General features: G+C 33.1%; 2 protein-coding genes, 7 non-coding genes and 1 pseudogene across 9 annotated transcripts; 8 read left to right on the top strand and 2 right to left on the bottom strand.

Annotated features, from left to right (window-relative positions):
• The first annotated feature begins 639 nt into the window (after positions 1-639).
• Positions 640-710, top strand: TRNAG-GCC (transfer RNA glycine (anticodon GCC)). Its single transcript has one exon. It is a non-coding gene; the product is annotated as a tRNA-Gly (tRNA).
• Positions 711-720: 10 nt separating this feature from the next.
• On the top strand, positions 721-807 carry LOC128042208 (small nucleolar RNA snoR114). Its single transcript, XR_008197413.1, has one exon. It is a non-coding gene; the product is annotated as a small nucleolar RNA snoR114 (small nucleolar RNA).
• A 3,929-nt stretch (positions 808-4,736) lies between these two features.
• On the bottom strand, positions 4,737-7,452 carry LOC105774223 (probable disease resistance protein At1g52660). Its single transcript, XM_052632176.1, is given in 3 exon segments — positions 4,737-6,320; positions 6,323-6,969; positions 7,170-7,452. Coding segments are annotated over 2 exon segments (2,061 nt in total). The 5' UTR covers positions 6,966-6,969; positions 7,170-7,452; the 3' UTR covers positions 4,737-4,902.
• A 1,859-nt stretch (positions 7,453-9,311) lies between these two features.
• Positions 9,312-11,608, bottom strand: LOC105774034 (probable disease resistance protein At1g12290; annotated as a pseudogene).
• Positions 11,609-15,311: 3,703 nt separating this feature from the next.
• On the top strand, positions 15,312-15,382 carry TRNAG-GCC (transfer RNA glycine (anticodon GCC)). The gene has a single exon. It is a non-coding gene; the product is annotated as a tRNA-Gly (tRNA).
• Positions 15,383-15,392: 10 nt separating this feature from the next.
• Positions 15,393-15,480, top strand: LOC128042207 (small nucleolar RNA snoR114). Its single transcript, XR_008197412.1, has one exon. It is a non-coding gene; the product is annotated as a small nucleolar RNA snoR114 (small nucleolar RNA).
• Positions 15,481-16,670: 1,190 nt separating this feature from the next.
• Positions 16,671-16,741, top strand: TRNAG-GCC (transfer RNA glycine (anticodon GCC)). The gene has a single exon. It is a non-coding gene; the product is annotated as a tRNA-Gly (tRNA).
• A 6-nt stretch (positions 16,742-16,747) lies between these two features.
• On the top strand, positions 16,748-16,836 carry LOC128042210 (small nucleolar RNA snoR114). Its single transcript, XR_008197415.1, has one exon. It is a non-coding gene; the product is annotated as a small nucleolar RNA snoR114 (small nucleolar RNA).
• Positions 16,837-18,344: 1,508 nt separating this feature from the next.
• On the top strand, positions 18,345-18,415 carry TRNAG-GCC (transfer RNA glycine (anticodon GCC)). Its single transcript has one exon. It is a non-coding gene; the product is annotated as a tRNA-Gly (tRNA).
• A 255-nt stretch (positions 18,416-18,670) lies between these two features.
• Positions 18,671-21,379, top strand: LOC105771456 (putative pentatricopeptide repeat-containing protein At3g15930). Its single transcript, XM_012592925.2, is given in 2 exon segments — positions 18,671-21,080; positions 21,083-21,379. Coding segments are annotated over 2 exon segments (2,088 nt in total). The 5' UTR covers positions 18,671-19,156; the 3' UTR covers positions 21,247-21,379.

The following is a 21,379-nucleotide window of genomic DNA, read 5'->3' as shown; positions in this document are numbered from 1 at the left end:
ACTTTGATGATGCCGAATCCACCGAAAATAAATTTCACACCTAAATAGAACAAAAATATATTCCAGTAGAGTTGATCCCATAAGGACTGATCCATTTCAATCTATAATTCATTGTAACAATAATGTGTCATAGGCAAATTTCGTACCTACAACTTACGCCAATTATATGAAACACAAAGGGGATTAAATTTGAATGTAACTAAATAACAGAAAAATGAAAGAGTAATAAAAATGAAATAAAAATAAACAAACCTAAGTTAAATCCGAATAAAGAAATATGACTAGAAACTCTAGCTTCAGGCGTGATTTTGACTTTGGCTTTGACCTAGTTCAAAAAAATGAATTTTCTCCTCCAATCATTGAGTCGATTATAGTGATCGAGGAATAGTCTTAGACCACTAGCCCTTCTATAATGGTAAATTAACTACGAGAACAACCCTCAGTTAACCTTTATTAAGTGAATAACCTTAGAAGCATCTTCCACGATTTCATTCTTCACGGTTTCATTCTTCAGTAGCTTGCGAAGTAGTAGAACCATGCTCAAATTAATGCTTAAATCCAACCATTCATTCAATTAATTACATTAATTAGATACATGCTTTCTCTTTTTTATTTTTTACCTTTTGTTTTTATCAACGAGCACCAGTGGTCTAGTGGTAGAATAGTACCCTGCCACGGTACAGACCCGGGTTCGATTCCCGGCTGGTGCATTCTTCAATTGAGCTGTGACGATAGCTGCGCTGTAGCGGAGTTGGGTTCTTCGCAATCGTCTGATTTCAAGACGATATCAACGGCGCCTCTGAGCTTTCATATTTTCATTTACTGAACTTTGATGTTTAGTAGACTCATGCACAGCAAATCCATGGACCAACACAAGCAAATCCGCTGCCGAGCCCTAACAAGACCACCCATATTGTTTTTGCACAGTTATTTCCACTTGTATGTATGAACTTGGTGACATGGACCATGTACTCAAACTGTTCGATCAAATTCCCGAACCGAAAACTGTCTTCCTTGGGAACACAATGACCCAAGGTTACTGTAGGATAGATTGTCCAAAATATGGGATTTCAATGTGTTAAAACTGAATGTTAAGCCTGATAATTACACCTTTCCTTTCCTCTTCAAGGGTTTTTGACAGAAACGTTGGGTTTTCACGGGGAAAGAGTTGTATTGTTATGTGGTGAAATTTGGGTTCGGTTCTAATGTTCTTGTGCAAAAATGCTTTGATCCGTATGTACTTCCTGTGTGGACAAATGGAAATGGCACGTGGGGTTTCCGATGGTATTCGTAAAACGAATGAGATGTGATTATAACATGATATAATACCACGTTAAGTATTGCTTGTTAGAGTGAAAAGAAAACTGAATGTTAAGTCTTCATTTGATATTCGAACAATTGTAATTGTGTGGATGTAGGCCATGAAAGGGGCTGCTAATTGAAAATCTCTGATGTTAGCTTGTATTCCGGTCCTATTTTTGCAAGTTCTAGATTAAGTTGGAGCATATAGTTGCTTAATTGTATGATTATCATTAATCAATTCTTTGTCTAGGGTTTTCTTTATTCGTTCCATTACTGTAAATAAGATTTAGCTTTTTTGTCTACTTTCTGTTGCATGCATAGCCTTTAAACTCTTTGGTTTTATTGTTGCATTGTTGATCGAGGGATTATTATTGGCTGTTGAAATAGTGATTCATCCCTTTCTTCCATTATAATTAGCAATTATTCGCTTCTGCTTCAGGAGCAAGCGCTATTAGAATGTGACAATGATATAGACACTGCCATCAAGAGGCTGGAGGATCTTTGCTTAGGAGCAGCAGAGGGTAGAGGGGAAAAGACTTGTCCTGTTGAGGAACTGGGCACAACTGCTGAGCAGGGTATACCCCTATTTTTTGCAATTATATTCATTTAAATTTAGCATTGCCAGCTGAGTTTCTGATCAATATTTTTTTACTTAATAGTTTAACTGTTGATGGATGGTTGATTTGCAAAAGCGTTTCTATGATGAACTGGAAATGTTTATATTATGCATCCAATTGATGAATATGCTTTGCAAATCAATAAATGCAAAACTAAATCCTCTGCCGCTAGTTGCCATTTCTTCTTTCAACTCTTATCAGAATCATTATCAAGTGACAAATCTTCATTTTAATTTTGACATCCTATGTCCATGTCCCTAGCTTTATGCTTCCAAGTTCCAATATTGTATTGTGGTTAGAATCAACAACATTGACTACATTGAAGGCTGATACCACAACATCAATTATTCTATGTTTAATTGTTGTGCTGTGTGTGATAGTGTGATAGGCCATCTGTTTAAGCTGGACAGTTCTCACTTTGCAAAGGGAATCTCGCATCTGCATTGAAATTGCAGGTATATTAACTAATAATGGAGAATCTGTTGCTGCTGCTGCTGCTGTGACTATTCAGAATCAATCAGCCTCTGAAAATATGCCTGCTGATGGTGCGGTGCTGAATGGGTGGACTTGTTTGTGAGGGAGATGATGAATGCTACAAGTGTGGATGATGCCAAATCCCATGCCTCTAAATTGCTTGCAGTTTTGGAGAATTCCATAAGTAAACGTGCTGCAGAAGAGACGGCACAAAATTTTCAAGAGGTGTTATCTCTTAACCATCTTTGGATCTCTATCTATCATTCTTTTTCCAGACTAGCCAGAGGTCCTGCAAACGTATGAAGCAACTTTTAGACAAAATGCTACATGTTTGATGCCCCAACTTCGGCATAGGCCAGCTGTAGACTTGATAATTTTCTTATCTATATTATATCGGTATATGTTTGATAAGTTACTGCCTTTCAAAAAAATATTTGATAAATTAGTTGATAATTCCTATTAAATAAATTTGAGTTATATAATTTTTACCTTCGTAATTAAGTCTATTTTGAAATTTATACTTTTTTTTTCTTAGATAGCTAGATGTTTAATGGTGGGTTTGGATGGGCGATTGAATGTGGTGCGGTGCGTTTAGCTTACTTTTTATCTCACGCTACAGTATCGCTATAGTATCTAATCTCACCACCACCGCTATATTTACACTAACCGCAGGTAAACGAACCTTTCATCCAAACTCACCCTAAATCTATTTTAATCTCTAGATTTAGAAAAAAAATCTAATAGTTTGGTGACATGATATGTTAAGATTATGTCACATCAAATTGTTATATTTTTTCAAGTTCAAAGACTAAAATGAACTTTGTTGTAAAGTTTAAATACTAAAGTGAACAAAAAAAATATAAATATTAAAACGGATTTAATTTTCAAGTTCGAATAAAAATTACATTACCCAATAAAAGAGCTTAGTTTGGGTTTTTAAAATTTATAAAATATTAAATTGCAGTTTAACCTAAAAAAATGAAAATTTTGATTCAACCTTAAAAAGTTATTATCTTTTAATCCTCATAAAACATACAACTAAAATTCGGTCAAAAAAGTTCCTAGCTTTGCCTTGACTTCATTGTTGAATGTTGTTCATATGATAATAATGGTTCAATTGGAATGATATTCAAGAATAATTGTAAAAATTCATTTTAATTTAATTAGTTGAGTGGCTCCTGGTGTAAATAATCATTTAGTTGTCTGTACATGATTGAATTGAAAGAGGGTAAATTGCAACCACATTTACTAAATTGCTAGTAAATTTACATTTTGATCACTCAACTTCAAAAAGTTACATAATGGTCACTAAATTATTTGAAAATTTTCATTTGAGTCATTGGATTGTTAAAATCATTGTTGTATGGCCTTGTTGGTTCACACCGCCTGCACCAATCAAAAGCTCTTCTTCCCCTTCTCTTCTACAGTTCAATATTTTTTTCATGAAATGGTTTTAAACACACGAATCTGCAAACAAAGTCTAAACAACTTTCTTTCCCAGTCTCCGGCATTGATGGTCATATTGATTTGGATCTAAGGCATGTTCTTTTATTGGTCAATGGGTATTGATACATCATATCAAGCGTGAAATCATTGCTTGAAGCTTGCTAACCGGACTTAGGAAAAAAAAACAACTTAACAACCAATGACTTAAATAAAAAATTTTGAGTAATTTAGTGATTTAAATGAAAACTTTTGAACAATTTAGTGATCATTTTGTAACTTTTTGAATATGAATTACCAAAACACAAAATTAGTAATAGTTTAGTAACTTTGGGTGCAGTTTCTATTCGACCAATTAAGACTCCATTTGGATGGGCATGAAAGCAACGATGACGATGAAATTAATTATTGTAAGAGGAATTAAGTATTGTAGTGGTTATTGACATAACAATATTTCCTCTCTTTTTTATTGTTCTCATTAAAATGAGAGAAAAATTTGATATTATAGTTCAATTTTATGAATGAAAAATTAAATATTAAAAGAGGTTTTTACTGAAATTCTTTTTGACTTTAAAATTATTAAGATAAATCTATTCAAGTGTCAGAATATTAGTTTAAAATTAAATGCCCATTGAGGGAGAGTTTAGTTAAAAGTAAAAACCCGAAAATTTGGTTTAAACAAAAAAAATTAATCCATTTAATATAGGCCAAGGAGCTCCAACATCCGTAACTTAAATCATAATATTATTTTATTTTTATATATTATGTAATTTATATCACATAAAATTAAATATGTAAGAATCATTATATTATGATGTAAAACATACAAATTTAATAAATATTAATACATTAAAAGTAAAATAATTTAAAAATAGAAAATATATACATGTAAGCCTAAAGTGAAATAATTTAAAATATATTTGCAAATTGCAACTAAATAAGTAGAGTTATTTTCTCAAAATTCAAACATCACACAACAATGTACCACTTTGCAATTTTTACGTTTTTCTATATTTCATACAGGAAGAGACTTGAAAGAAGGAAAAAAAAAGCATCTTAGGAGGCTTCATTTTCCCATTCTAGACACAACATGCCTTTTCTGTATCCTTAGTATACTCAAACGCTGCAAACCTTTCAACTCCCCTATAAGCTTTTCATTACCACCATACAAAACATTGTCTTCATTAGGATAATCTCCGCATCCCGACCACCACATTCTGAATATTTGCAACTGCGAAAAACTAGATATCAAATGTTGTGGGATTTTTCTGAGATTGTCCATGTAACTCAAGTCCAACATTTTTAGTTTTGTCAACGATTTCAACCCTTTTGGCAACTCTGATATACCAGTAAATGATAGGTCAAGACATTCTAGACAAACCAATACTGAAATTCCCACGGGCAGCACCCGTAATCTAAGGTTTCTTGACAAATCCAAAACAGTCAGATGAGGCATAAATTGGAAGAAACCATCGCTGATCACTTGCAACTCATTTTGGCTAAGAAACAAGGTTCGAAGGTTAGGGCATTTGGGCGTTTCTTTGAGAACTTCAATCTTATTTGTCATCACTGACATTCTTTGTACACTTTCCCATGCCTTAACATCTGGTTCTTCATATAACTGAGCCCCTGCTTTTACAAAAAAGTGATTCTCTGTTGCTTCAGAACTGCGTGTAATCCATAAAGCCATGTCACGGATCACATCATGCATCTTTACACATTCTTCTCCATGTATTTCACCACCATGTTCCAATAAACAAGCATTCAGAAGAGAGTTGATAATGTGGTCACTTTGCATTTGAGCTTCACTAATTCTATCAAATTCAATCAATAGCCCTTCACAGAACCAATATTCTACTAATCTCTTTCTGGGAATACAATAATCTTCAGGATGCAGACAACAATATAGGAAGCAACTTCTCATTGTGGCATTAGGCAAATTATCATAACTGAATTTTAAAAGTGAAAACACATCATCTTCCATTTGTGGCAATGCACATCGCTTCAACATCTCAATTGCATAATTCCATTCCCCAAGTGTTGTCTTGCAAGCCATGGCACGACCGATTGTAATTAGTGCAAGAGGCAGCCCACCACACCTTTCAGCTACTTGTTTAGCTAAGTTTGGAATATCTGGATGGCTGTTGAGAGCTTCATCTCCAACCTTGTCTTGGAACAATTCCCAAGCCTTCTCTGGTTCCAGGCACTCCACTTTGATTTTCGTTTTAGCTTCCATGTAGCAACATACGTCCCAAGATCGAGTAGTAAAAATAAGTTTGGAACTCTTTGTTTGGCTTGGTTCTGGTATCCCAACTAGGCTCAAATCCACCTTCTTCCATAAATCATCCAATAATACAACAAATCTCTTGTTACTCAACATCCCACAGATATCTATAGCTTTCTGGTCAACACTTTTATTCTTCCAGGATTGTGGAAAACCAACATTTTCACCAATCCTATCTTGAATCTTTTCAACATCGTAACTTTAGATACCACCGCCCAGATAACAACTTCAAAATCATTTGGTGTGGTGCTGAACTTATTGTTGAGTTTGGTCAAGAGTGTTGTCTTGCCAACGCCCCCCAAGCCATAGAGACCAATGATCCCCACATTTGTTTCTACAATGCAACTCCATACCTTTTGGATTGTGGATTCTAGAGCAACCGCCTGCTCTTCAGGTCTTACTACCACTGGAGCTGGAGGCGGATCCTCTGCTACTTTCTCAAAAACTCCTTCCCACTTAAGATCACTTATTTCTTGAAGCATTTTGTTCACTTTTTTCCCAAACTTGTAGCTAGACAGGCAACTCTTAGAAGCACAGCCGCCGAGACATAAGTTATTCATTTGTTGAGGACCATTTGAAACCAATTCCTCCGCCTCTGTTATCATAGTTTCTGCTTTTGAAAGCCATAGCTGAACTTCCTCCAATGGTTTCAATAGTATTCGTTCTGCAAGATCAACCCTCCGTTTCACGTCAACTCTTCGCGCCTTCAGTTCTTCAAGAGCAGCAGATAAAGTTGGAAGAGTTTGTTTAAGCTTCCAGACAAAATTAGCATGGCCAACAATGAAATCCAAGCCACGAAGAAGGAAACTGTCTAAACCACATTGTACGGAGAAGCAATTGCCCATGATTCTGGTAAATGAAAGATGAAACAAAGGAAACAAATGAGATGTGGATGCAAAGTGAATTGTGTAAAAATAAAGTTAGGTAATGTGGAAAAGTAAAAGAAAAATAAAGTTAAAGAAGATGGGGTTTCAAACAGATTGAGGTCGAAGGGAATCATAGTATCTAACTTTTTTAGCCAAAGATACGAAGAAGACAGGTAGACTTACCGGTTAGATCCACCAAATTAGCACTGGTCTCGACTGTTCTGCTTAGTTGGAGCAGATGCAGTAGCAGAAATCTGGTGAAAGATAGTTGGAATTTGAAACGGTCAAGTCTTGTGCATGGAAATGGGGAAATTTTTGGTTATTTGCTTCAACTCTACGCTAGCTTAGGTACTTGTCTGGGTTCCTCTGCTACCATCTTTTCTCCTTATGAAATTGGATCACAGCTGGCTTTCTAGTTTAAAAATGGAAAAAATTTCTTAATAACTAGTTGTTCCTAATAGAATATTAAAATACAAAGATAGTCACCAACTATATTTTAGCACCTAAAATCAAAAGTTTACAATTTGACCTAGATTTTTCTTTTAAATTTTGATTTTCCATGTAACTAAAGTAAAATCCATATCATTATTATTCATTAAAAAAATTGTCATTTAGTTTTCAAACTTTTACTTTAATTTAAATGAGGTATAACCTTAAAAATTTGGGATATTTACATTAGCACTGAAGAGGAAGAAATTGGGAAGGGAAGATGAAGGAATCTAGGTTAAGTTTCATTTTCAAATCGAATTTGGGAATTAACGTAATAGTGAAAAGGAAGAAATTGGGAATAGAAGATGAGGAATTTGGTTTAGGGTTTCATTTGCAAATAGGATTCGAGGATTTCATGAATGGTTGGAGAAAGGGCCCTGTTCAAGTTCCTTAAGCTTGGGTAACATCTACAGCCCGTCAACGTTCAAGCAGTCATCATGCGGGGCGTCTCTGCCACTATTGATGCTCTTTGGCTCGTCCAGGTTTTTTCTTTTTCAATCATTATTCCTTTATTGTTATTAGATCCATAGAAAAATGGCTTTGATTGTTTATCATCACATTTCCCCTTCTATATGTATAATAACACCTCAAATTCGACCTAATCGTCGGGTCTGAGTTATAAGATGTCACATTCGTTGTCGAAGCAATTACGATCAAATTACATTCATTTTGAATCATTATACATGTAAACACAAGTATTATAAGCAAAATATATGATATACAATTATTATTGGGTCTTACACAAACTTACGAAGACTCTAATACTAATTTGAAGTGGAATTAAGACTAAAATAAAACAAAACATTAAAAAGCAATTGGAAAAATAAAATTCCAACTCATCCATCACCATATATTTTAGCTAATTTTTCAGAAAATGAGACTAATTAAAGCTAATGTTGAGATTCTTTTTATAACCCTACTTACCACCATCCTATTATTTATTTATTTATTATTTTAATTTGGAAAACTATTATTGTCTTGAAGACTGCGGTTTCGGAATGCATGTGTTAGACGTGTACATACACATTTTATATAATAATTTATCAAAAACTATATAAAAATATTATAACATTTTTTATACAATATACAAAAGCATCTCAAGTATGCTTTAAAACAATTTTAAAAATTACAATTAAAAATTAAATTTTGTCATTAAATTATTTAAATTTTTTATTTAAGTAATTAAACTATTCGAACAAAAATTATTTAAGCCAATTGGATTGGTAAATTATTTTAAAGTTACACCAATAAACCCCAAGCTACGATTTGATAATCGGTATGGTGGATTAGTACCCATCAATGAATAGAAAAACATACTTTATAACAAATACTCCTTTAATTTTAATTTTCTTAAAACTAAATCATTAAAAGGACAATTATAACAAATTTTATATATATAAGGTAGTAAGTCTCACGTGACATGGAGGCTTATTTTATTGACATGTTGCATACCTATTATAACGACACGTGACAAATTGTGTTATTTATCTCCAATTTTATTATTCTAAAATAAAATAAAATAATATATTAAAATTATGATACATTATTTGATTGATATCAATAATTTACAAATTTAAATATTTAAAATACAATAAGATTTTAACAATCATAAATAGTATCAAAATTTAATTTGATAAAATATTAAATATTTGAAAATAATATTATTTCAAAGATATATTATTTATAAATCTAAAATACTAAAAATGGTTTTATTATTAATGAAAATTATGTAGGTGACAATATCAATAACAAAAATGTTATTTAAGTATAAAACTAAAACCAAATTTTAAATAATAATAATTAAAATCAAATATTAATCTATGCATACTATCATCATTACACAATTATTTTCTTAAATTATTTATTTTAATTACAAGCATCATATTCACTTACTTAAATAGGTAAACTCCAAAATCATTAAGCACAAAACATTAAACAACTACAAAGTTGTAATGCTTGGATCCAACATCGAAACAAGTTAAAGCTTAGGAATCTTTCTACACAACACGTGCTTTTTTATGTATCGTTAGTATATCCAAATATTGCAAACCGTTCAACTCCTCCATAAGCTTTTCATTGCTCCCGTACAAAACATTGTCTTCATTAGGATAATCTCCGCATCCCGACCACCACATTCTGAATATTTGCAACTGCGAAAAACTAGATATCAAATGTTGTGGGATTTTTCTGAGATTGTGCATGTAACTCAAGTCCAACATTTTTAGTTTTCTCAACGATTTCAACCCTACTGGCAACTCTGATATACCAGTATATGATAGGTCAAGACATTGTAGACAAACCAATTGTGAAATTCCCTCAGGCAGCACTCGTAATCTAAGGTTTCTTGACAAATCCAAAACAGTCAGATGAGGCATCAATTGGAAGAAACCATCGCTGATCACTTGCAACTCATTTTGGCTAAGAAACAAGGTTCGAAGGTTAGGGCATTTGGGCGTTTCTTTGAGAACTTCAATCTTATTTGTCATCACTGACATTCTTTTTACACTTTCCCATGCCTTAACATCTGGTTCTTCATAGAACTGATCCCCTGCTCTTACAAAAAAGTTATTCTCCGTTGCTTCAGAATTGTCTGTTATCCATAAAGCCATGTCACGGATCACATCATGCATCTTTACACATTCTTCTCCATTTATTTCACCACCATTTTCCAATAAACAAGCATTTAGAAGAGAACTGATAATGTCGTTACTTTCCATTTCAGCGTCACTAACTCTATCATATTCATTCAATAGCCCTTCACAAAACCAATACTCCACTAATCTCTTTTTAGGAATAGAATAATCTTCAGGATACAGAACAATATAGCAAGCAACATTTCATTGTGGCATTAGGCAAATTATGATAACTGAATTTTAAAAGTGAAAACTCCTCACCTTCCACTTGTAGCAGTTCATCTTCATCATGTCGCTTCAACGTCTCAATTGCATAATTCCATTCCCCAAGTGTTGTCTTGCAAGCCATGGCACGACCGACTGTAATTAGTGCAAGAGGCAGCCCATGGCACCTTTCAGCTACTTTTTTAGCTAGGTTTGGAATATCTGGATGGCTGTTAAGAGCTTCATCTCCAACCTTGTCTTGGAACAATTCCCAAGCCTTCTCCAGTTCCAGGGGCTGCACCCAGAACATTTTAGCTCCCATTGCGTCACATACGTTTAACAATCGAGTAGTAAAAATAAGTTTGGAACTATTTTCTTGACTTGGTTCTGGTATCCCAAATTCGTTAAAATCCACCTGCTCCCATATATCATCCAATAATACAACAAATCTCTTGGTACTCAAGATCCCATAGATATCTCTGGCTTTCTGTTCAACACTTTTATTCTCCCAAGATCGAGGAAAACCAATATGTTCACCAATCGTATCTTGAATCTTTCCAACATCGTAAAATGCAGACACCACCGCCCAGATAACAACTTTAAAATCAATCTGTGGGGTGCTGAACATGTTCTTGAGTTTGGTCAAGAGTGTTGTCTTGCCAACACCCCCCATGCCACAGAGGCCAATGATCCCCACATCTTTGTCGTCGATGCAGCTCCATAACGTTTGGATTGTGGATTCTAGACCAACCGGCTGCTCTACAGGTCTTACTACCACTGAAGCTGCGGGCGGATCCTCCGCTACTTTCTCAAAAGCTCCTTTACTCTTATGATCACTTATTTCTTGAAGCATTTCGGCCACTATTTTAGCAAAGATAAAGCAAGCAGATTCACAGAGTGTATACCCAGAGAAGGAAATCAAAGTAGCTAACTTTTTTAGCCAAAGATACGAAGAAGACAGGTAGACTTACCGGTTAGATCTACCAAATTAGCACTGGTCTCGACTCTTTTGTGTAGTTGGAGCAGATGCAGTAGCAGAATTCTGGTGAAAGATAGTTGAAGTTTGATTCGATCAGGCTTGCTGTGATGATCTAAGTCTTGTGCTTGGAAATCAGGAAATTTTTTGTTATTAGCTTAGGATCTTGTCTCGGTTACTCTTCTAGCATCTTTTCTCTCTATGAAATTGGATCACATCTGGTTTTTTAGTTTCAAGAAGAAAAAAAAAAAATCTTATTCGCTAAAATATAAGGTAAAATACACGTATAGTCAACCATTCAAACTCGGCTCCATCGTTAAATCTAAATTAATATTACATTAAATGTCATTCTCGAATCATGAACTTACAAAACTCTAATATTAACTCGAGATTAAATTAAAATGAAACAAAATTAAAAAGGCAACCATCACCATATATTTTTTTGCTAATTTTTCAAACAATGTGACTAATTAAAGCTAATCTAGAGATTCTTCTTTATAACCCTACCTCCCACCATCCCATTATTTATTTATTTATTATTATTTTAATATGGAAAGCTGTCATTTTCTTCAATACGAATATATTTAATATAAATAAATAACAATAATATAATATTAACCCCTTCCCAATATACAAAAGCAATCTGCTTTACAACAACTTAAAAATATATATGATTATTAAATTATTTTAAAAAATTTATTTGAGTCGTTAAATTTTTCATTTAAATTTTAATAAAACTAATTTGTGAAAAGGACAATTATAACAAATCATATATATATTATAAAGTCTTTGATCCCAAGTAACATGGTGTTGCATACCTATTGCAATGGCACATAACAATTGTCTTATTTATCTCTATTTTTATTATTTTAAAATAGAATATAATATTAAAATTATAAATGATATTAATAATTTACAAATTTAAATATTTAAATTACACACTGTTATGGACAGGTTTTATAAAATTTATAAAATTTAAACAATTAAAAACATCATATTAATGTATTAAAATTTAATTTTATAAAATATTAAATATTTGAAAATAATATTATATATTATTTATAAATTTAAAATATTAAAACTAATTTTATTATTAATTAAAATTGTGTAGGTGAAGATATCAATAAAAATTTATTATTTAAGTATAAATTAAAACCAATTTTAAATAATAATTAAAATCAAATATTAGTCAACGTATATTATCATCATTACACGATTAGTTTCTTAAATTAATGGTTATGTATAAATTATTTATTTTAATTACATTGTATCCACTTATTTAAATGTGTAAATTTACTTCTAATTTTTTATTAAATTGAACTAATAAACTTAAAAATAAATAAACAAGAAAAATAATATATGTTCATTCAATTATGATGAACTCGTACATCACATGGGAAAGAGAATTAATAACAATATATTTAAAACCCCATTGTAGCCATCTAGGCAAGGAACGAGTGTAGATAATAATTGGATGGTTGGATTAGGTTATTTCATAATATATACATCAGCAGCAAATTTAGGGGTTAGTAGAGGTTTGGTCCGTCTAAAATGTAAAATTATTATTTAGATTTTTAATTTTTTTAATTTTAAATTAGTAAAGTTAAAATTACACTTTGGCCTACTTAAAATTATAAAAATTGATTTAATCTTTTAAAAATTATAAAGATATAGACTATAAAAATTAAAATTTTATTTTCTCCCCTAAAATTTGTTTTGACTTAGCCTTAATATACATAAAAGAAAAGAACAATATCATATTATAAACTTGAAAATAAATCTCAACTCAATCTTTAAATATTAAAATTTAAGCCCAATTTACATTTTAAATAGACCTAATTTTATTGGTTAAGTTTATATTTTAACATAATATTTTTATTTTAATCCTTCGAAATTTTTAAAGAAATTTTTTAGTTTAAAGGAATGACATGACTTTCCGACAAATCTATCAAATAAAACTAAAGAGAGTTTTGATGGGTTGCCATATTTGTGCACCGCACACATGGATCCCCCACCAAGGGTCTTTTATTTGGCACGTCCGGGACGGGAGGGGATCTCATCAATGGAACTCGTGACTTGTCGGCTCCATTCGGTCCCGCTCACGACTAATTGACATGATGATGTTATCTCTCAACAATTCTAGGGTAATAGATTATACTTTTTAGTGTGAAAAAGTTTAGGTTGGAATTAAAAAAAAATTCGGAATAATCATGAATTTTAAAATAATTAATTTTTAAAAATAGTAAAATAAATATGAAAAATATTTATTAAAAAATGATTTTTTTTCTTTGAAAAGAATTCCATAAATGAAACAAAACATTAAAAAGTGGCCTTTTATAAAAATATCAAAAGTATTGCATTATTTACAAAAATATCTGTTTTAAACAATAAACGTAGTCGCTATTATCATTGGTGGCACTGAACTGAAATCTGATTATATAAAACGTTCAGGACCTGATGAAGCAATGATCCTTTTGGACTGGATGAAAAAAGTGGTCACGCGATTCCCATTGGCGGCTCCAATTTTAAATGCTTTTAAACTTTTCATTTATTTACATGTTGAGTTTATCCCTTTTTAAATTAAATTTAAATTACCTTAAAAATGTAAGAATAATAAAAATAAGCCGTTTTCAATTTTTATTATTTTTTCAAAAAAAATAAACTTAAAAAGCTATATTTGTTAGTGCTAACTTTACAAGGCATCTTCAACCCGATTACAACTATGACAAAGTGCGTTAAACTTACCATATTTTAGTAAGCATATCACTTTTTAAGACAATTGAGGATTAAATTGAAGATTTTCAATATAATTCAAATTCAATAAAATAAAATATATGATCTTCAAGTAAATTGATGTTGAGAAGATTTTTGCTTTTATAAAGAGTATTGAAGACCCATTTTATGGCTACTTTATATGGTAATTGATTGTAATTTAACAAGAGATATTAATTCTAATATTTGCACTACTTGTTGTTTAGGTTATTAGTACGAATTAGAGAGCCCTATACTTGTTTATATAGAAATTATTTTATTGTGTGTAAATTGTAAGTAAACTAAATTGACCCTATTCATTTACATCTAAGCTTTGAAGCCTCCAAATTGAGTATAGTCCTGTCACTTAGTTCAGTTGCAACTTAATGCATGTTGAGATTAATAATTGAGAGACAAAAATTAACAATGGTATCAAAACTAGACACTTGATGTACTAAGTGGTGATCCAACTATTGATTTTTGTTTGAGATGGAACATTCTTTAGTGACCAGACATCCACGTTGGATAGCTCCAAATATATTTATTGGAAAGCCATAATAAGAATTTTCATTAAATTAATGGAAAAGAATGCTTGATGCTTGATTTTGATAGGTTGAGAACTTCCTTCTATTGATCTTTCAGGTGTGAGGACTCCCAAGCCTGAGACAATTTGGACAATTTTTAAGATCACACATGAGCGAACTAACACCATGAAACAATCAAAGCTTAATGTGTTAACTACTAAGTTTGAGGCCTTGAGGATGTAGGAGAATAAGACTATGATACTATTTTATAATAAACTCTATGATATTTCGAGTCAGGCTTTTGTATTAAAAGAAAAGTATTCAAATTCAAAGTTTGCAAAAAAAGTGATTTGATCTTACTTGAAAATTTCGCAATCAATGTGACATCTATGGTGGAAACTAAGGACATTAATAGGATGAAGATCGATAAATTCATAAGTTTCTTACAAACCTTTGAGATTAACTTTAATGTGTCACAAAAATGCTTAGAAGGAATATGAAATTTAATTCCACTAAAAATACTCTCTTTTTGTTTTTTACTTTTTTTTTTTTTTTTTGTGGTTACAAACTCTTTTTCCCATCTTTTGCCTTCTTCCATCACACTATGAAATTCCCTTCAATTCTCAAAAATCTTTGTTCATTTACCTAATTATCTCAGTCAATAAAATAAAAAACAACACGCGTGTAACATTGAATATTATTTTCATAAACAGAAGCTATTGTTTATATTTCTCCGCATTATCAACAAGCACCAGTGGTCTAGTGGTAGAATAGTACCCTGCCACGGTACAGACCCGGGTTCGATTCCCTGCTGGTGCATCCACCAATGAAGCTGTGACGATATCTGCGCTTTAGCGGAGCTTGGGTTCTTCGCAATCGTCTGATTTCAAGACGATATCAACGGCGCTTCTGAGCTTCTTTTTTTTTACTGAAAAAACTTTGATGTTTACCAGTTTCATGCACAGCAAATCCATGGACCAACTCGAGCAAAATCGCTGCCGAGCCCTAACAAGAACACCCATTTTGCATTTACACAGTAATTTCCTCTAGTGTGAATAAACTTGGTGACATGGGACCATGTACTCACACTGTTCGGTCAAATTCCCGAACCGAAAACTGTCTTGGGAACACAATGACCAATGGTTACTGTAGGATAGATGGTCCAAAATAGTTTGGCGGAGAGCCAGAGGTTGCGTACAAGTAAGGAAGTTGAGGACGCAATAGAGACAGCTGAAGATAATAAGGTGGTGGTGAATGTTTTAGTGTCGATCCCTTATTCATTGTGCTGAGGAGTATATATAAAGAAGGTTCCATGGTTGATTGTGTTAACATGATGAACCTACTATCAAACCATCATTGTGTGGAGTGCATGGGGAGGATATCTATGATGAGACTCATTTTATCATTCCTTCTAAGTTGTGGTGCAAAGTTGCTATGTTGAAGTAGGGTTTGGTGGCTTAACGATCTTTTTCAATAGAAGAGCATATGGTTGAGACCTTTCCGAATGGAACGAGTAGCTAATTCTCAGGGATCGCCGACTGAGACCCATATAAGTAAAAAGAGAGATCTACTAGAATCAAGCCTTTCGTTGATACTCTAGTGACTAGCCGGTAGGTAGTGAGTAGATGAGTGTTTGTGCAGGCTTTTAAAATGACTTGCTATGTTGCCACGTGCCCTAGGTCGGAGGACATATAACAAGTTAAAAAATGAGAGAAAAGAAAATAATGTTTTTTTATTATTATGTAGTAGAATTGAAAAGCAAATATAACTTTTGAAACTAGCTTTAAACTAATGTTATACACATATACTCATTTCAATAAAATAATTTACATATGATTTTAATAACTTTAATAATTATTTAATTTTTCTGTAGAAATAAATTTGTATTATTAGATATGTTTTATTAGTAAATTAGTCCTGCTACCTATTTAGTCAATAAAAACATGCCGCTTGGCACATTTTTATCAATACTATATACCTTTTTTGGATAAAGTAAGATAAAATAATAGTTTAGGTTTAATATGAGATTTGAGGTATAAGATAGGGCCTAATTTCTAGTAAATCCGATTAAATAGTACTTATAAGGGCTATTTGATACCAGCAGCAAGCACCAGTGGTCTAGTGGTAGAATAGTACCCTGCCACGGTACAGACCCGGGTTCGATTCCCGGCTGGTGCATCGCCGGAGCTGTGATGATTTTCGCGCTCTTTCGAAGATGAGGGTTCTTCGAAATTAGCTGATCTTCAGACGATAATAGCAGCGCTTCTGAGCTTCTCTTTTTACACCCTCTCACAGCAAAAAGAACCCATTGTCTCAAAATATTTTCAATCCTTTATCGCTTACCCGCTTCTCTCATCACCTTGTTGACCTACCCTTCTCTCTTATAGAAACCTTCAAATCCATGGACCAACTCAAACAAATCCACTGTCGAGCCATAAAGTTCAGGCCTAACGAGAACACCCATTTTGCATGACACAGTTATTTCCTCTTGTATGATTAAATCTGGTGGCACGAGCCTTGCAGTCGAACTGTTCGATCAAATTCCCGAACCGAAAAGTTTATTCCTTTGTAACACAATGATTAAAGGTTAATGTAGGATAGATTGTCCAGAACATGGGATGTCAGTGTATTTTAACTTGTTGAATGTTAAACCTGATAATTACATCTTCCCCTTTCCTCTTCAAAGGCTTTGACAGAAATGTCGGGGCTTCATGAGTTGCATTGCATTGTCATGTGTTGAAATTCGGGTTCGGTTCTACTGTTATCGTGCAAAATGCATTGATCCATATGTACTTGTATGGACAAATGGAAATGGGTCGTTAGGTTTCCAATAGTAGAAAATCGGTAAAATTATTGAATTCTTTTTCTGTTTATACAGTTAGAAATTGACGTGACTAGCAGAATAATCAGACAGTGATATTTAGTGTATCATGTGTATATCATGCTGATGTACATGTTGACGTACATGTATTAGTTTTTGACAATAGAAATTGATGAAATTTTTACCAAAATAATCAAATTGCTTTTTAATTTAATGTACATGAATTAATTTATTTATTTTAGTAAAAGGATAAAATACAATTTAACTTTTAGTACAGTGTTTCATCATCGTACTTTTACTTTATAAAACTCATGTGATTACTTGAAATTTGAATGTGATTGATATAGTAATAGCTAAAATGAGTAAGTGTTTTAATGAAACGAAGAGATGAAATTAAGATTTCTTAAAATAAAGTGAATTTTAGACCTTGATAGAGTAAATATAAAATTGAAAAATGAATAATTGAAAGGGAAGAAAAATATAAAGATAACATATATTTTGTGTAATTTATAGTAAAGATGAAAAAATAAAATAAAATAAAATTATTTTCTTTCTATTCAATCTTATGTTATATAAGATGAATAAATTTAATAAATCTTTAATTTTTGTTGAAATAAATTTGTATTATTAACAAATTAGCCCTTAAATTATAGCTCGATTCTCACATTAATTCTTAAAGTTCTTTTTATTAGAAGCAATACCTAAATTATATATTGATCAAATCATCCTAAAATAACGATACCAACCAAATGAATAAGAACATGTCGTAGCACATTCTTATCAACACAGTATACTTTTTTGTATAATTAGGTATGTTTTAGACATTGATTATTAATAAAGCCTAGTACTTACGACAAAATATGTATTTTAAATATAAAATGATGATATGAAAATTCATTTGTAGTATATATTTGAAATCTATTTGTCCAATAATATTTTGAGAAAAAAAGGTGCCAAGAAGCACCAGTGGTCTAGTGGTAGAATAGTACCCTGCCACGGTACAGACCCGGGTTCGATTCCCGGCTGGTGCATCCTTCCCGTTGAAGCTATGACGATAGCTGCGCTTCAGCGGAGTTTGGGGGTTCTTTTTATTTTAAACGTCATTTTCCGTAACTACTAACGAGGTTATTTTCCTTTTGTTGTTTGAATCAACCGGTGATATGGACCATGCATTCAAGCTGTTCGATAAAATTCTTCATTTCTCAACATCTTTTTTAAATTATTAGTTTAATTGTTCCAGAGTTTTTGCAAATGGAATTATGGTTTTCTAAGATCTATTTCATTACAATTGCAACAAGCACCAGTGGTCTGGTGGTAGAATGGTACCGTGCCACGGTGCAGACCCAGGTTTGATACCTAGCTAGTGCAACACCTTCTAAGCCATGATGGTAGCTGCGTAAGATTATCTTGAGTTGTGCATACGTTGAATTGGACCAAGCTAAATTAAATAAATAAGGGTTAAACTATTTTAAAAACAAAAACTAATCAATGATGACTCTCCATGAATGTCTATATAAGCCATATAAGTTACAAAAATAATAGCTAAAGTTACTGACATGAGTAAAGCTAAAGCACCAGTAGTATTTATGTCATTCGTGGGTGTGGCTAACTCTCCATGAGGTAAGGCTAAGGTTCTTCGCAATCGGCTGATCTTCAGACGACAGTAACAGCGCTTCTGAGCTTCTCTATTTTTTTACTCACTTCGATGTTTAGTCTCATGCAAAGTAAATCAATGCAACTCTCATGCCAATTTTCCAAAAATTCAATCTTTAATGGCTTCTAAATCGCTTGCCCACTTCACCCATCACCTTGACCCACCATTCTCTCTTATAGAATTCAGCAAATCCATGGACCAACTCAAACAAATCCACAGCCAAGCCATAGCTTCAGGCCTAATAGAAACACCCATTTTCCTAAACAAGGTTATTTCCTTTTGTTGTATGAATAAATTCGGTGACATGGACCATGCACTCAAACTGTTCGATCAAATTCCTGAACCGAAAACCGTCTTCCTTTGGAACACAATGATCAAAGGTTACTCTAGGATTCATTCTCCAAAGCATGGGATTTCAATGTATTTAAACATGTTAAGACAGAATGTTAAGCCTGATAATTACACCTTCCCTTTCCTCTTCAAGGGTTTTGACAGAAATGTTGGGTTTTCATGTGGGAAAGAGTTGCATTGTCATGTGGTGAAATTTGGGTTTGGTTCCAATGTTTTTGTGCAAAATGCACTGATCCATATTTACTCCCTGTGTGGACAAATGAAAATGGCACGTTGGGTTTTCGATATTAGTTGTAAAACTGACGTGATTACTTGGAATGTGATTATAACAGGATATAATAAAACGAAGCAATATAATGAAACGAGTAAGCTTTTCGATGAGATGGTGAAGAATGGGGTGGTTCCTTCTTCGGTTACATTGGTTTCTTTGCTGTCAGCTTGTTCTAAATTGAGAGATTTGAAGATCGGTGAGCTGGTTCACGAGTATATCGGAAAATGTGAGATAAAGCCGAATTTGATTCTGGAAAATGCTTTGATGGATATGTATTCAGCTTGTGGAGAAATGGATGTAGCAATTGGGATATTTGATAGGATGAAAACAAGGGATGTGATTTCATGGACTACTATAGTCTCGGGGTTTATAAACAAGGGAGAGATTGATTTGGCAAGAACTTATTTTGATCAAATGCCTGAAAAAGATTATGTTTCATGGACTGCAATGATTGATGGGTATATTAGAGTGAACTGCTTTAAAGAGGCATTGATATTGTTCCGTGAGATGCAAGCTTCGAATATACAACCGGACGAGTACACCATGGTGAGTATTCTTACAGCTTGTGCTCATCTTGGGGCATTACAATTAGGAGAATGGATAAAGGCTTATATTGATAGAAACAAAGTCAAGAATGATGTCTTTGTTGGAAATGCTTTGATCGACATGTATTTCAAATGCGGAAGCGTTGCGAAAGCTAAACGAGTATTCTTTGAAATGCCTCGGAGGGACAAATTTACATGGACAGCCATGATTGTTGGTCTTGCTATTAATGGCCATGGAGAAGAAGCTCTTAGCATGTTCTTTGAAATGCTAAGAGCTTCAATAAAACCAGATGAGATAACTTATATCGGTGTTCTTTGTGCCTGTAGTCATGCCGGTTTGGTAAACGAAGGACGAAAGTTCTTTGCTAGCATGACTGCAGAACATGGGGTCGAACCGAATGTAGCCCACTATGGGTGTATGGTTGATCTTCTAGGCCGAGCCGGACACTTACAACAAGCTTGTGAAGTTATAAAGAATATGCCAATGAAACCGAATGAGATCATTTGGGGAGCTCTTCTTGGTGCTTGTAGAGTACATAAAGATGTCGGAATTGCCAAAATGGCAGCTAAAAATATTCTCGAATTAGACCCCCAAAACGGGGCTGTTTATGTTCTGCTGTGTAATATATATGCATATTGCAAAAAATGGGATAGTCTACATGAGCTAAGGGAGTCAATGATGCATAGAGGAATCAGGAAGACCCCAGGCTGCAGTTTGATTGAGATGAATGGAGTTGTTCACGAATTTGTGGCCGGCGACCGGACACATCCTCGATCAAAAGAAATATACTTGAAGTTAGATAATATGACAAGGGACTTAAAACTTGCAGGGTATTCCCCGGACACTTCCGAGGTGTTCCTCGACATAGGAGAGGAAGATACCAGCATAGCAAAAGGTTGGTGTTGGCTTCCGGGTTGAGTAGTTCGGAACCTGGGGTTACCTTAAGGTCTGTGAAGAACCTTAGAATGTTATCGTTAGAGACCGAACTCGATTCAATCATTTCAGGCTCGAATCATGTTCATGTAAAGATTATTGGTTAGAGTTGAATTAGACAAGAACTAACATTCATTCATTTAGTCTGGTCTGAGTTAAACAACAATGATTTGTACTTTGGGTTGTATTAAGAATTATTAAACCCTCTTTTAGTTTGGCTAAGTTGTTTCTGATCAGTGA

Source organism: Gossypium raimondii, chromosome 6 (genome assembly GCF_025698545.1).
Source record: "Gossypium raimondii isolate GPD5lz chromosome 6, ASM2569854v1, whole genome shotgun sequence".
NCBI classification, from domain to species: Eukaryota; Viridiplantae; Streptophyta; class Magnoliopsida; order Malvales; family Malvaceae; genus Gossypium; species Gossypium raimondii.
The sequence above is the reverse complement of the archived record's forward strand: the minus strand, read 5'-3'. Positions and strand labels throughout refer to the sequence as shown.